Source organism: Zootoca vivipara, chromosome 3 (assembly GCF_963506605.1).
Source record: "Zootoca vivipara chromosome 3, rZooViv1.1, whole genome shotgun sequence".
NCBI classification, from domain to species: domain Eukaryota; kingdom Metazoa; phylum Chordata; class Lepidosauria; order Squamata; family Lacertidae; genus Zootoca; species Zootoca vivipara.
This window is the reverse complement of record NC_083278.1, coordinates 38751047-38764599: the sequence shown is the minus strand read 5'-3', so window position 1 is coordinate 38764599 and position 13553 is coordinate 38751047. Positions and strand designations below refer to the sequence as shown.

The window sequence follows — 13553 nt, the reverse complement described above, 5'->3', positions numbered from 1 at the left end:
GGCAGGTCTGTGATGAAGTCCATGGACACTACTTCCCACGGCCTGTGCGGTGTGGCTAATGGCTCCAGCAACCCTGCTGGTGGTGCTCTGACCACCTTTGCTCGCTGGCAGGTGTCACAGCCCCTTACATAGTCCCGAACATCTTCCCGCACCCCTGGCCACCAGAAATGTCTCATGACTAGGTGAGTGGTTTTGTCCCTTCCAAAATGACCTGCCGTCGGGTTGTCGTGCATCTGCTTGAGGACCTTACCTCTGAGCTGGGTGGTGGTCAGGTATAGGGCTCCCCTGTAAAAAAGGAGCCCCCCGCGTTCTGAAAAGTCCGTTGCCTGCTCCCTCCCCCCTCGCAGCTCTCTGAAGATGCGGGTGGCAAACTCATCTGCTGCCGTCAGTGCTGTGAGTTCTGCCTCGCTCACCACTGCTGCTCCGCAGGACCATGCTGATGGGGGGAAAATGTGCCGGGGTGCTGGTGGCAACTCCTCCTCCATGTACTCCGGCTTGCGGGAGAGGGCATCCGCCCTGACGTTCTGCTCCCCCGGTATGTAGTGGATGGAGAAGTTGAAGTGCGAGAAGAACTCTGCCCACCGTATCTGCCTCTGGTTGAGCACCCTGGCTGTTCTCCAGAACTCCAGGTTCTTGTGGTCCGTGCCCACCTGAATGGGGTGCTTGGCGCCCACCAGGAAATGTCTCCAGTGTTTAAACGCAGCATGGATCGCTAAAAGTTCCTTATCAAACACCGTGTAGTTGCGTTCTGGCTGTGTCAGCTTTCTGGAGAAAAAGGCACAGGGTCTCCACTCTGTTGGCATCCAGTTGCAACAGGATCGCTCCCAAAGCCCTGTCTGAAGCGTCTGTTTCCACGCGGAGGGGCGCATCCTGCACCACATGGAACAGGTTCTGGTCTGAAGCGAACACCCTCTTGAGGCTTTCGAACGCTGCTTGCGCCTCCTGTGTCCACCTGAACTTCTGCTTGCCTCTCAGGCAGTCAGTGATGGGAGCCGTAACCCGCGAGAAGTTCTTGATGAACTTCCTGTAGAAGTTGGCGAAGCCTAGTAGGCGTTGGGCATCTTTGCGCGTCCTGGGGCTGTGCCAGTCCAGGATGGCCTGCACCTTGTCCTTGTCCATCGCTAGCCCCTCGTCTGACAGTTTGTAGCCCAGTAAGTCCACCTCTTTGGTGTGAAACTTACACTTCTCCAGCTTCACATACAGGTGGTTCTCCTTCAGGCGCTGCAACACCTCCCTGACATCCTTCACATGCTGCTCTGGGTCATTGGAGTAAATAAGGATGTCATCCAGGAAGACCAGGCATTTTTTGAAGAGGAGGGACCCCAGGACGTGGTGCATGAAGGCCTGGAAGCATGCTGAGCCCCCTTGCAAACCGAAGGGCATCACCAGATATTCAAAAGAGCCCAGTGGCGTGAACATCGTGGTCTTCCACTCATCGCCTTCCCGGATCCTGATCAAGTTGTACGCCCCCCTCAGGTCGAGCTTGGTGAAGATCTTGCCCCTGCGCGCCGCTGTCAGCAGATCGTCCACTCTGGGCATTGGGAAAGCCACCGGTTCTGTCATGTTGTTCAGGCGTCTAAAATCCACCACAAGACGGCGCTGTTGCGTGTCTTTCTTGTCCACCCAGAAGACCGGGCTGCCCCCCGCTGCCTTGCTTTCTCTGATGAACCCCCTCTTGAGGTTCTTGTCTATGAACGCACGCAGATCCTCCAGCTCCTGATCTGACATGGAGTACAGCTTGGCTGGGGGTAGCGTGGCCCCCGGCACCAGGTTGATCTGGCAGTCAAACGACCTGTGCGGGGGCAGGTGGTCGGATTCCGCTTCACTGAAGACCTCCTGCAGGTCCCAGTACGGCTTGGGTATCGCCTCACCCCCCTTGACGTGCATGGTGGCCACCGTGGCTATTGGAGGCCCCTCCCCTGATTGGCGCTGCATGCAATGTTCCAGACAAAAGTCCGATCCAAACGTGATGCATCTCTGGTGCCAACTGATGGAGGGGTCATGGCGCGCCAGCCAGCTCATGCCCAAGACGATGGGGGGGTCTGAGATGGTGGTGACGTTGAATGCCAGTGTCTCTGAGTGCCTTCCCACCGTCATTCTCATGGGGGGGGGTCTGGTGGGTGATGGCCCCTCCCAGCAACTCCCTGCCGTCAATGGTGGAGACGTGCAGGGGAAAATCCAGCTGCAGAAGTTGGATCTGGTGCGCTTCTGCAAAGTCTCTCGAAAAGAAGTTGGCCGACGCCCCCGAATCGATTAGCGCGAGGACCGTCAGGGGATACCCATTAGGGAGCGTTAGTGTCACTTCTAGAACCACCCCTGCTCTGGGGGGTGGGGTGGGCTGGCGCTGCTCCTTGCTGTGCGGGTGGGTGGGCTGGGGCTGTTGTCTGCCGATTGCGCCTGGCTGCTGCCCCTTGTCTCCTGCAGCCAGGCTGTCTCGTTTCCCTGCTGTGGTGCTGCATCAGTGGGGGAGGGCACAACCGTTCCCGCCTTTCCTTGCCATTCCCTGCGATGTGGGCAGTCTCTGACGAGATGCTGAGGGGAGTTGCAGAGAAAGCAATTCCCGCCTCTTCCCTCCTTGCGTCTTGGCGCCCCTGGGGTTTGAAAAGCCCGCGTGCGCGCGCTATCAATTTGCATGGGTTCCTGGTCTTGGCTGGCCCCTGGCATGGCGTGAGATGGCTGTTGGGGGAGTGGCTTCTCCTGCGACCGTGGGAACCAAGCCCGCTTTGCGCGCGTTGCTTGCTTGTCGTTCCACCGGGATTCCTGTCTCACCCCCACCGCCAGAGCCGCTTTGCTCAGCTGATCCACATTACTGGGCTTTGGACCTCTCGAGAGCTCATCTTTCACATCCTCATTCAACCCCAGGTAGAACGCCGCTTCCATCAGAGGCGAGTGCAGTTCCCACCCCAGTCTGTGCACCAGCATGGTGAATCTTGACCAATATTCGCGAACTGTCATTGTTCTTTGTCGTAAATTATGCAGTTCCTCTTTGGTCTGGTCCATATGGCTATCAGACGCATACATGGTTTTTAAAGCCTCTAAGAATAGCTTGACATTCTTCATGCAAGGATTTTTTGTCGCGATTAACGGTCTAAGCCACTCCCTGGCTGCCCCGGTAAGGTGTTCCACAATAAACGCTACTCTGTGCGCATCATCAGGGAACTCATCATGGTGCAGCTCAAGAGCATACACGATCTCAGTCTCAAAGCCATGATATTCCCTCGGGTCTCCATTGAACTTGCTTACTAGGGTCCCTGCTCTCCTTCCTGGCAGCACTTGGAGTTGGGCTCCCCCTCCTCCCTTGTTTTTCTCTGCATCCAACTTGTTTTGGAGGTCCACCGCTACCGCCCTTAACTGCTGCTCTTTCTCCTGAAGTGCTCTCACCTGTTCAGCAAGGTTGTGCCTGTCCTCTTTGACTTTCTCCGTTTATTGCTTAGCCGCCTTTAATTCCCCCTGTGCCTGCAACGCCAGTTGCTGCAGGTCCTGCTGGGCTTTCTCCGCGATCTGCCGCCATTTCTCCGCTTCTGGCGCGCTCATCCCAGCAACTCCAAAGTAGCCCCAAAAAAGATTCGGAGGTAGCTGTCACAGAGGCCGGATGGGGCTACTTCAGAGTAACGACTCTACACCGCTCTGCATTTTATCTTTTTATTGGTGCTGCGTATTTACAGTGCTAAAGGTAGAGCTATTTACAGAGACACATCTTCTCAGCTTGAATCAGTACCTCCGAATGGCGTTTGGCGCGTTTTTCGCCAGCATAACAACTTGGGGAGCCCCATCCTCTTTCCCCTACGCTTTTTGCGCAATTCCGGAGTTGGGGGGATGGGTCTACCCCCCTTTCTTCCTCCTTCCTGTCCCACCTGGGACGATGGCTCCTCTACCCTGCTAGAGCCTTGGACCCCACTTCCTGTTTCCCCACTTGAGCTGGAGCTTTCCCTGCTTTCAGCCGCGCTCTGGGCTGGGCTGGAACTCAGGAGGGGAGGGACTTCGCGATAGCCCCTGTCCCTCACATCCTGGTTTTGAGTTTAACCATGAGTTACTTAGGACTCCGCTAGATTGGTAAAGAAAATGTGATTTATATGCATACCGGTAGATTGATAAAGACAAAGCGTTTTATATGTGTTGTATATGTGATATAACATTTTGCCACCATAAATTATAAAAAAATTACAAAACCATTTCTGATTTCTTTCAGATTCTCTACATCTTTTCCTTCCAATATTATTTTATTAATTGTATTTTGGGATTTTCTTTTTTTAATTTGCCAAGCCAGCCATTTACCTGATTTATTTGCATACTCAAAAAATTTCTGTCTCATTCTTTTTATATTCCATTCCACTTCTTGGTTAATAATCATTGCAAACTGGCTTTGCAACATCTTAATGTTTTGGTTTATTTTCACATCATTTGGTTTTTTAATTAACTTCTTCTCATTCTCCATTATTTGAGTTAAAATATCCATCTTTCCTTTTTCTCTTGTTTTTTCCCTGATGCTATTTTGTTGTATAAAGAATCCTCGCATCACCGCTTTACTAGCGTCCCATACCACATTCATTTTTGTTTCTTTATTGCAATTGTTCACAAAATACTCTTGTTAAGACCTGTGCCTTAGAAATAGATTTTTAAGCCTTCGGGATTCTAGTGCATATAAATAGTAAAGCTTCTGGATCTTTTTTATTAGAGACATTTGTGTGTCACCTAATATATTTTACAAAATAGTTTTGCTTTGTTTCTGACAAAGTTGATGTAGGTCTTGACTGCGAGAGGCATGTCTGAAACACAGGTGCAATATTTTCTTAACCTCTCTTAGATTCCCAGACTTGTGGAAAGCTTGATGGGTCACCACTGTTCTCAGGTGGCAGCAGCTAAAGATCATACACTTGTTTTAACAGAAGATGGATGTGTGTATACATTTGGCCTGAATACTTTTCATCAGCTGGGTGTTCTTCCTCCTCCCTCTAACTGCAATGTTCCCAGACAGGTAAAATGGTCTTTTTACTAATTGGATAATTTTGGCATGCCTGTAAATTAGGGATGGATGTGTGCACATGTTACCATTTGTACATGCTGGTCTGTGCTAGATATACTTGTGCTGCTTGATACATGCTATCTATTGCTGTTGCTGGAAAAAAAATGTTTCAGTTTGCTTAAGAGAAACATCAGACGATTAATCACCTGGAGGACTCCATAGCAATGACCTTTTCGTAGCCTACACGATCCTTTAAACGAGGAATGTGCATTTTTCAACAGTACTTGGCAGCATTGCATGGCGGTCTAAACTAAGAACAGCCTGAATGTTTCTGGACTACAATTCCTATCATCCTTCACCACCAACCATGCTGGCTGGGGATGATGGAAGTAGTAGTCCAACAACACTTGGAGCGCACCAAGTTGGTTACCCCTGGTCTCAGCCAAGAAGTGGCTAACTAGTTGACCCCTTGCTGTGGTTTATTTCTAGCTTTTTCTGTGGGACTGCAGCAATGAAAGCGAGCAGTGGACCTCTTCCTACTGCAGGTGGAATTTCCAAAGAGAGTGAGAATAAAAATTTAGGGACTGCAGGTGGAATTTCCAAAGAGAGTGAGAATAAAAATTTACTGTACTGTATCATGAAAAAGTTACCCAACTAATAATTGTATTATCAATCTCAAGCTCTTAGGAGGGTGTGGGGGGGCAGTTCAAACTAACACAGTTTCAAAGTGTCTACAAGGCTATAGGCTATATACACTTAGTATTTTTACTGTACTGTCCTGTTCTAGTTGCCAAACAAACCTCTGTGTGCTTTTGATTTCATTGTTAAAAAGTGAGCAGATGAGGTGGCTAAAGCAAAACATTAAACTACAAAACAATTGGTGCTTGCAACATTGTGGCAAAGCACCTATGAGAACTGGCTGTAACAACTTAAGCACTTTGAAGGCCATTGGAAACTGTTAAAAGCCAGGTAGAAGAGAACCATTTTTTATGTCACACCTGAAACTCAAAAGAGACATTGCCGAGCGAGTTTCACTGAGAAGGTGGTGGAGAGTCTTCACTACTTGTCAGTTTGCTACTGGACAAGGTTTAAAGTTTGGGTATTAACATTCAGGGCTCTGAACAACTCAGGACCAGCTCTGCCACTGAGATCATCATCAGTGGAGGCCCTCCTGGTTGTCATGGCCTTTTCTGTGTTGATGCCATGCTCTGGAATACCTTTCCTCTAGAAATAAAATATGTGCTGACTCTGTTACAGTTTTGGCACATGTTGAAAAGCATTTTGTTCATCTTGGTGTTGAATGGCTTATGATGCCGGCCATTGTGGTTTTAAGTATTTTGGTACTGATTATGTTGTGTTTTTAACTGTAGTCTGTATTGTTACACTGATTTTATTCCTTTATTTTTTTAAAAAAAACCTGCTGTCTCTTCTGTCAATAGCTAGAGCACAGTAATAAATACTTTATAATAAAAATTATTCTACTTTTCCTTTCTTCAGAATCGAAATTAAAATGCTAACAGGTGCATTCTAGGCTCTTAGGAGTACTGTATATATATCTATATTTCTCTATATCATAAATGTACTAACTTGGCTAAATTTACTAGTAACTAATATGCTTACACCTCTGTATGTTTGGATTTTTCATATAGGTTCAAGCAAAAAATCTTAAAGGCAGAACAGTGATTGGTGTGGCTGCAGGCAGGTTCCATACTGTTCTATGGACCAAAGAAGCCGTATACACAATAGGGCTGAATGGCGGACAACTAGGTAAGAGAGGAAGTTTTATATCTAAGGTGATGGTGGGGGGAGGAGGATTATTTTAAACAAACATTGCCATTACTTTAAGAAATAGCTTAAAATCTCCTTGTTGCTTTACTAATCTATGCATAGGCCATGTTATTCATTCCGAAGATGAGCACCCTCTGTGAAACCAACCTTTATTTTGCCCCAGTGACTATTTAGGAGTTCATGTATTAATTGTAAAGTTGTGTTTTGGGTATTAGGGATTCAGACCTCAATATAGAGCATTCATATGAAAAACCCACTGTTATTTGTCAATACATTAACATTATTCAACAAGAATAAGTGAACTTAGCAAATGCATCCTCTGTTACAGTGGACCACCTAAGTCTTTTATCATGTCCTTTGGTGCTAAACATTTTAGAGGGCAAATGATGTGAACTTAAGTTTAATTCCTTCGGAAAAACCAAGGGGTGTCTTAAGGGGAAAGTGATTATTATCAGCTCACATGGCTATCTCAGAATTTGGGACAAGGTCTCTAATTTAATAGAAATCAGAATAGGTAGCAAAATATCTGGATGTTGTAATATCTGTTAAACCTGTTATGCTAGCTTATATTGTAATAAAGGTAACCGTGACCAACTCTGGGGTTGCGGCGCTCATCTCGCGTTATTGGCTGAGGGAGCCTGCGTGTATTTTATACTTTGCATGGTTGGTTTGCTGACTAGTAAATGCTAGACTGTGAGTTTTACTGATAAAATACAGAAGTTTAAAAAAAATGCTTTAAAGCGGAATGGTTAAGTCAAACGCTCTTCACACAAACCTGCATGCATACTTGCATAATCCTGGCATTTCTTCCCCTCACCATTCCAGCCCTGAGTGGTGGTGGAGGGGAAATCCTGCAAATGTACTCTCAGAGAGCCAAGTGAGGAGCTTTATCTCTGATTTCAGTGCTGTGGTGATTAGCACTCAGAGAAAAGATTGACTGCTTTCTCAAATCACGCAGAGAGATCTTTTATCTCCATAACAGGAGATAAAATGCTCTCTGTGTTCTCTAGAGATCATTCTCTGCTGAACAGAGCGATTTATCACCCAGAATGAAACCAAAGCTGTGGGGGTGGAGGCACTGCCTGTGGCATGCTGAACTGAAACCAGACCCTACCTACCCTTGGTCTAAATGATGCTGTTAAAAGCTCAAACTAGAAAAAGATTGGGCAGCACTCTTTGTTCCACCCTGTGGCAACTTGCTAGCTCTCTTTATTCTCTCTGTCTCCACTGCCAATTCTGAAATCCTTCTTAAAAATGCATACACGCAGAGGCCATAATTTGTTTTACAACAAAAATTACACTGTGTAGTTTTTAATGCACAATGTGAAAATGCTTGGTGTGAGCACATAGAGTCCTGTCATAGAGTAAAATGTTCTAAATGGACTTTGGCATCTGAACTCACCAGATACTCCTGAGTGAGCTTAGTAGTCATAGAGTAAGAGGTGAGGTCCTCTTGAGGATTGGGAACTGATTAAGTAACAAGAAGCAGAGAGAAGGAATAAATTGACAGTTCTTGTAAGTGGAAGGATGTCGAAAGTAGAGCTCCCCAAGGACTGGTATCAGAGCTGTGCCTTTTAACTTGTTTCGTAAATGTTCTAGAGTTGAGGGCGAGCAGTCAGGTGGCTAGGTTTCCTGACAATACTAAACTGTTCAGGGTTGTTAAAACAAAGAAATTGTGAAGAACTCCCAAAGCACCTCAAGGCTGAGTGTATGGGAGGTAAAATAGTAAATTAGTTCAGTGCAAAGAAGTGCAAGGTGATGCATATAGGGGCAAAAAGTAAATCATCATTTCATGGGGTCTGAACTGGTGGTGAGTGATCAGGAGAAAGACCTTGGGGTCATATTGGATAGCTGAGTGAAGATGTTGACTCAGTGTGTGGCAGCTATGAAGAAGGCAAATTTCATGCGAGGGATCATTAGGCAAATGCAAACAAAACTGCCAATGTACAGTTCTTGTTGCCTCACCTCAAAAAGTGATGTTGCAAAATTGGACAAAGTTCAGAATAGGGCAACCAAAGTGATCAAGGGGACAAAGGAACTTCCCTATGAGAAACAGTTACATTTCTTGTTTAGAAAAAAAGGCGACAAAGAGATGACATGATAGAAGTGTATACAATTATTATTGACATACGAAAAAGGGGATATCCCCTCTCTCTCATAACACTAGAATTCTGTTGAAGCTGATTGTTGGAAGATTCAGGACAGATAAAAGAAAGTACTTCTTCACACGGCACATAGTTAAACTATGGAATTCGCTCCCCGTAAGAGGTAGCCTAGTGATGGCCACCAACTTGGATGGTGTTTTAAGAAAAAAAACTGCTCTTTAAAATTCTTACAACAATGGCTTTAAAAGAGGATTTGAGAAATTCATGGAAGATAAGTCCATCAGTGACTGCTAGCCATGATGGCTGTACTCTCCCTCCATGATCGGAAGTAATATGCTTCTGCAGGAGAGGAAAGTGCTGTTGCACTTAGGTCCTGCTTGCAGGATTCTGGTGTGCATCTGGTTGGTCACTGTGAGAGCAGAATGCTGGACTAGATGGGCCAGTGACCTGATCCAACAGGGCGATTCTTATGCTAACTCAAGATGCTAATAGTCAGTGGCATGCGGCCCCAGCTCTAGAATCATTAGCAAGATTCCCTTTTTTAAAAAGTGCTTTCTGTAGAATGGATGAATTCCATGAAAACTGATTCAGTCTTGTAAAGCTGTAATCCTAAGAAAATCCAAATAGAACGAAATTAAGAATTCATTCCAAGTAAATGTGCACCAGGATGGTATGTGTCTGTTTTATGAATAAAAAATATTATTTTTTTTATGTAAAAGGTTTTAACTATTTTAAATCCTCGCTGTCACATTGTCTTTGAGTTATGTGCTAGTTCAGGTTAAATTAAGTCTACATTCATTCATATATTTTGTTGGTCTTTCTGCCATGCGCTCTATAAATCCTCCAGATTTTCCAGTGTTCCATTTCAATGTTCTCTTTTTCACAAATTATCTGTACTTTGGCAGGGAATGCACTGATTTAGTATGAAGCAGCTTCATATGTTGACCTAAATTTATAAAGTAGTTTCTGATGCTCCAGATGTTTTAATTGTGTGTGTGTGTGTGTGTGTGTGTGTGTGTGTGTGTGTGTATAAATATGAATCGACACTACTTGTTTCTGTCATTCTTTTGAGTAGGAAAACTATTGGGCCAATTAATTATGGGTCTGAAAAAGTTGGCATTGAAGGTGTTCTCTTACATTGTAGGATACTTGCTAGATCCTAACGGAGAGAAGTGTGTAACTTCACCTCGCCAAGTCTCTGCTCTGCATCACAAAGACATTACTATCTCCTTTGTTGCTGCAAGTGATGGTGCCACAGTTTGTGTTACTGAAAGAGGAGATATCTATTTGCTCACCGACTACCAATGCAAGAAGATTGCTTCCAAGTGAGTGCTTTTTTTCAAAATATATATATATATGAATTTACCCTTGTTAGTCCAGCCTGGACATTGAGGTCCAGCTCTGAGGACCTTCTGGCGGTTCCTTCATTGGGAGATGTGAAGCTACAGGGAACCAGGGCAGACGGCTTTCTGAGTAGTGGCACCCACTCCCAGCTTAGTACAGTGGTACCTCCAGTTACAAACTTAATTCATTCCAGAGGTCCATTCTTAAGCCGAAACCGCTCATAACATGAGGCGCACTTTCGCTAATGGCACCTTCCGCTCGCATCCCGGGGCAAAGTTCGCAACCGGGAGTATCTACTTCCGGGTTAGTGGAGCTCGTAACCTGAAGCGTTCGCAAGGAGGATGGTACGTAACACGAGGTTCCACTGTACGGTTAAGGTGAAGGATTTACTTTTACTAGTAATCTGTTTGTCTATTTCCTTGGACTGATTGTGCACTCTGTGGAAACTCTGAATGCTGTCCTCCCTTCTTTCTTTGCTTATTTTCGGTGCATCTTTATAGATTATGATATCTTACAATGCAAAGCGGGTTTTATTTTTGTTCTTTATGAATATATCTTTCTAACATATGTATGTGGCAAATATGTTTCTCATGTCACATGGTTTGTAAGAACTATCAGGCAACATGTTAGTAAGAGGGCAGGGTAAAATCTTGTGATGAATCTTGTCCTAAGGTCAATATACAGTAATGATTTTAGCATCTGTGATAGTATGGCAGCAGTTGCTTAATTGTTTCTTCTTTAATAGTAAAGTTGCTAGGTTTGTTCTTTATGTAAATGTTTCATTTTCTTTATACTTTTGACTTGTGTGTATTTTGTGTCAATGAAGTTCTCCTTGTCTTGTGATTGTTCAGGCAACTAAATCTAAAGAAGGTTCTTGTTAGTGGAGGCTACCTGGACTACAGAGTGGCTCCTGAACACCTTAAGGAAAATGGAGGCCAGAGGATTTGTATCCTTGCACTGGACCAAGCGGGAAGAGTAAGTTGACCAGTACTGTGCTGCCCCCCCCCTTATAAAGTGTAAAGGCATACCTTGAAACTACTTTATGTTTATAGCATTTAACATAGTTATGCATTGTCACTAAATGCAAATGTACAGTATTTGTTAGCAGCAGTGACGTGTAACGCCTCCAAGGGATGAACAGATCAGTCTATTCAGTCCATATTAGACTTACAAATGTTTATTCTTAAGTCCATTCCATTCTGTTTCTGCATCTTCTGCAAATGAAAAACATAAGCACACACAAAATTTAGTATTTTTGTATAGTTTTCTACTAAATAGGTATTTTTGAATGAATTTTATCCTAAAATATACATTTTATATACACAATTTTTCAGCCAGTCACTGTGTTTTGACCTGATTAGTCCCAGAAGTGTGAATCAGGGCCCTTGACTTAAATGAACCAAACAAAAGTAATCAAGCGTTCCTCATCTGCTCTGGTTTTTTCCTCACACAAGCTTGTCTAAATGTGACTAATGTCACACATAGTTTGGCCCTTAGATCAAGTCTGCATCTCTGTCTACCAAAAACCTTTTGCTGTTCAGCTGTGAGGCAGTTTGATCACTTTTACTTAAGGCTGAAAAAGCAAACAAGTTTTTCAAACTTTCAGGTGGTGGTGTTGAGGGACTTGCTGACAAAGCTGCCTTCTTCGAGGATCTGATGCACAGTAGAGTTTACCATGAGGAAGTCGGCCACACAGCCAATCCAGCAGCATCTTTAACTGCCCCATACCTGTCACGAATGTCATCAGGTGTGGGCCAGGTGGGCATGGTTAGGGGGAAGTCAATTTGGGACCTGTTCCAGGCTAAATTTGACTCATGGGCCAGAAGTTCCCCACCCTTGCTTTAGGGAAGCAGGACAATTCTCACTTAAAATTGTGTAAATCTGTATGAGGACAAAACAGATGGTGAACAAATCCCCAAATAGGTTGCAGAAGCAGGAGTAGGTGCTAGTAGCTTCTTGGTGCATAAAGAATTTAGTTTAAAGCAATTAAAGAAGGCAGGGAGATAAATTATTGCAGAAATATGTAAACTGCTCTCATTCTCTCCTCTCCTTACCCCACACTCTACAAATGTTTAGGTGTTTTGCTGGAAATCTGCCAACAATCCTTTGAAGCAGTGCCGATGGGTGTATGGCCGCCAAGTCTACATGTCTGATATTTCTTTAAATAGGAATGAAATTATGTTTGTTACGCAGGATGGCGAAGCTTTCAAAGGAAAGTGGATGGAGGGGAACAAAAATTCGGAGAAGAAAGGTAGGTTAAGTAAACTTTTGAGTGTGTTGGCTATTGCTGAACTGAAGCAGTTGAGAGAGCAGTTCTGGGTCAATCAGGGTAAATGTGAACATGAACACACAACTATTCCCCCCTGTCTGAGTTAAGACATAAAAAGAAAAAGGCGAGGTCTACAGTTGTACTACTCAAAGGACACAGGAATTCTAACAAGGGGCTACAGAGGTGCAGAGTAGCTGACCACTGCTGCTTGGGAGGCGGGGGAGCAGTTCTTTGTTTTCAATCTGCCAGCTTTAGGTTGATGTAGTTTGGATCCCTTGGCTTTGGATCCAAGGAAGCTGTGTCCCTGTCCTAGAATGCCCCTTTTGCAGGGATTTCCACTGGCGAACATCAAGAGAATTGCTGCCAATATTTTCCCACCCACACTCCTCCGCTGTAGTAGAGCTTCCCTCACCAGTAGTATTCTTCTCTGCCAGCAGAGGATGGTGGGGAGAAATCTACACATGACACATACACACCCAACCTCAACATGGGGGTAGGGGAAGGATCACATTCTAAATCTAGCACAATTTGTGTTATTTTCCCCTCCTACCCCTTCTCCATAACAACTATGAATAAACACGTCACTGAGTATTTTGGTTGTCTTTGTACCTTTTGTAATGGAATTTTAAAAACAAGTTTCTATAGCACTGGACTTAAGGCTTCTGTGTGGGCATGGGCTTTAGAGTCTTACCAAATTATTATTATTTTAATTAAAACAATGCCTGACAGGATCTTAGTACTTGTGGGTTTGGGGGAGTCCTTTGTTTTGGCTTTCTAACAATAGAAGCTTGTGGCCTCTAAGACCCACAGACAGAGGACTAAGCCTCGCAGAATTATTTTTTGGGGGAATGCAGTGGGACAGTCCCATGCCCAGGAGTTAACACCACAAAGAGGGACATTTATTTTCCCCTCCTCCAGCTACATTGTTAGTTGTGAACCTGAGTGCTAAAACGCTGTAGCACTACAGAGACTGAAGTATCAGGACTGGCACAGGTCCACTTAAAGCATGAAAAGTGAGGAATTAAGAAGCCCCAGGTTCAAAAGTTTTATTTGCAATAGCTACCTTCTGTGCCTTTTCCAGGCT

The 13553-nt window shown here is 44.7% G+C and overlaps 1 protein-coding gene across 2 annotated transcripts in view; it reads left to right on the top strand.

Annotated features, from left to right (window-relative positions):
• IBTK (inhibitor of Bruton tyrosine kinase) overlaps positions 1-13553 on the top strand; it is a 53492-nt gene that overhangs the window by 15652 nt on the left and 24287 nt on the right. For both annotated transcript variants that reach the window (XM_035109524.2, XM_035109525.2), the window contains 5 exons: positions 4805-4975; positions 6613-6730; positions 10001-10181; positions 11052-11175; positions 12277-12451. In XM_035109524.2, the coding sequence (XP_034965415.1) occupies positions 4805-4975; positions 6613-6730; positions 10001-10181; positions 11052-11175; positions 12277-12451 (769 nt within the window). The remainder of the gene's footprint in view (positions 1-4804; positions 4976-6612; positions 6731-10000; positions 10182-11051; positions 11176-12276; positions 12452-13553) is intronic.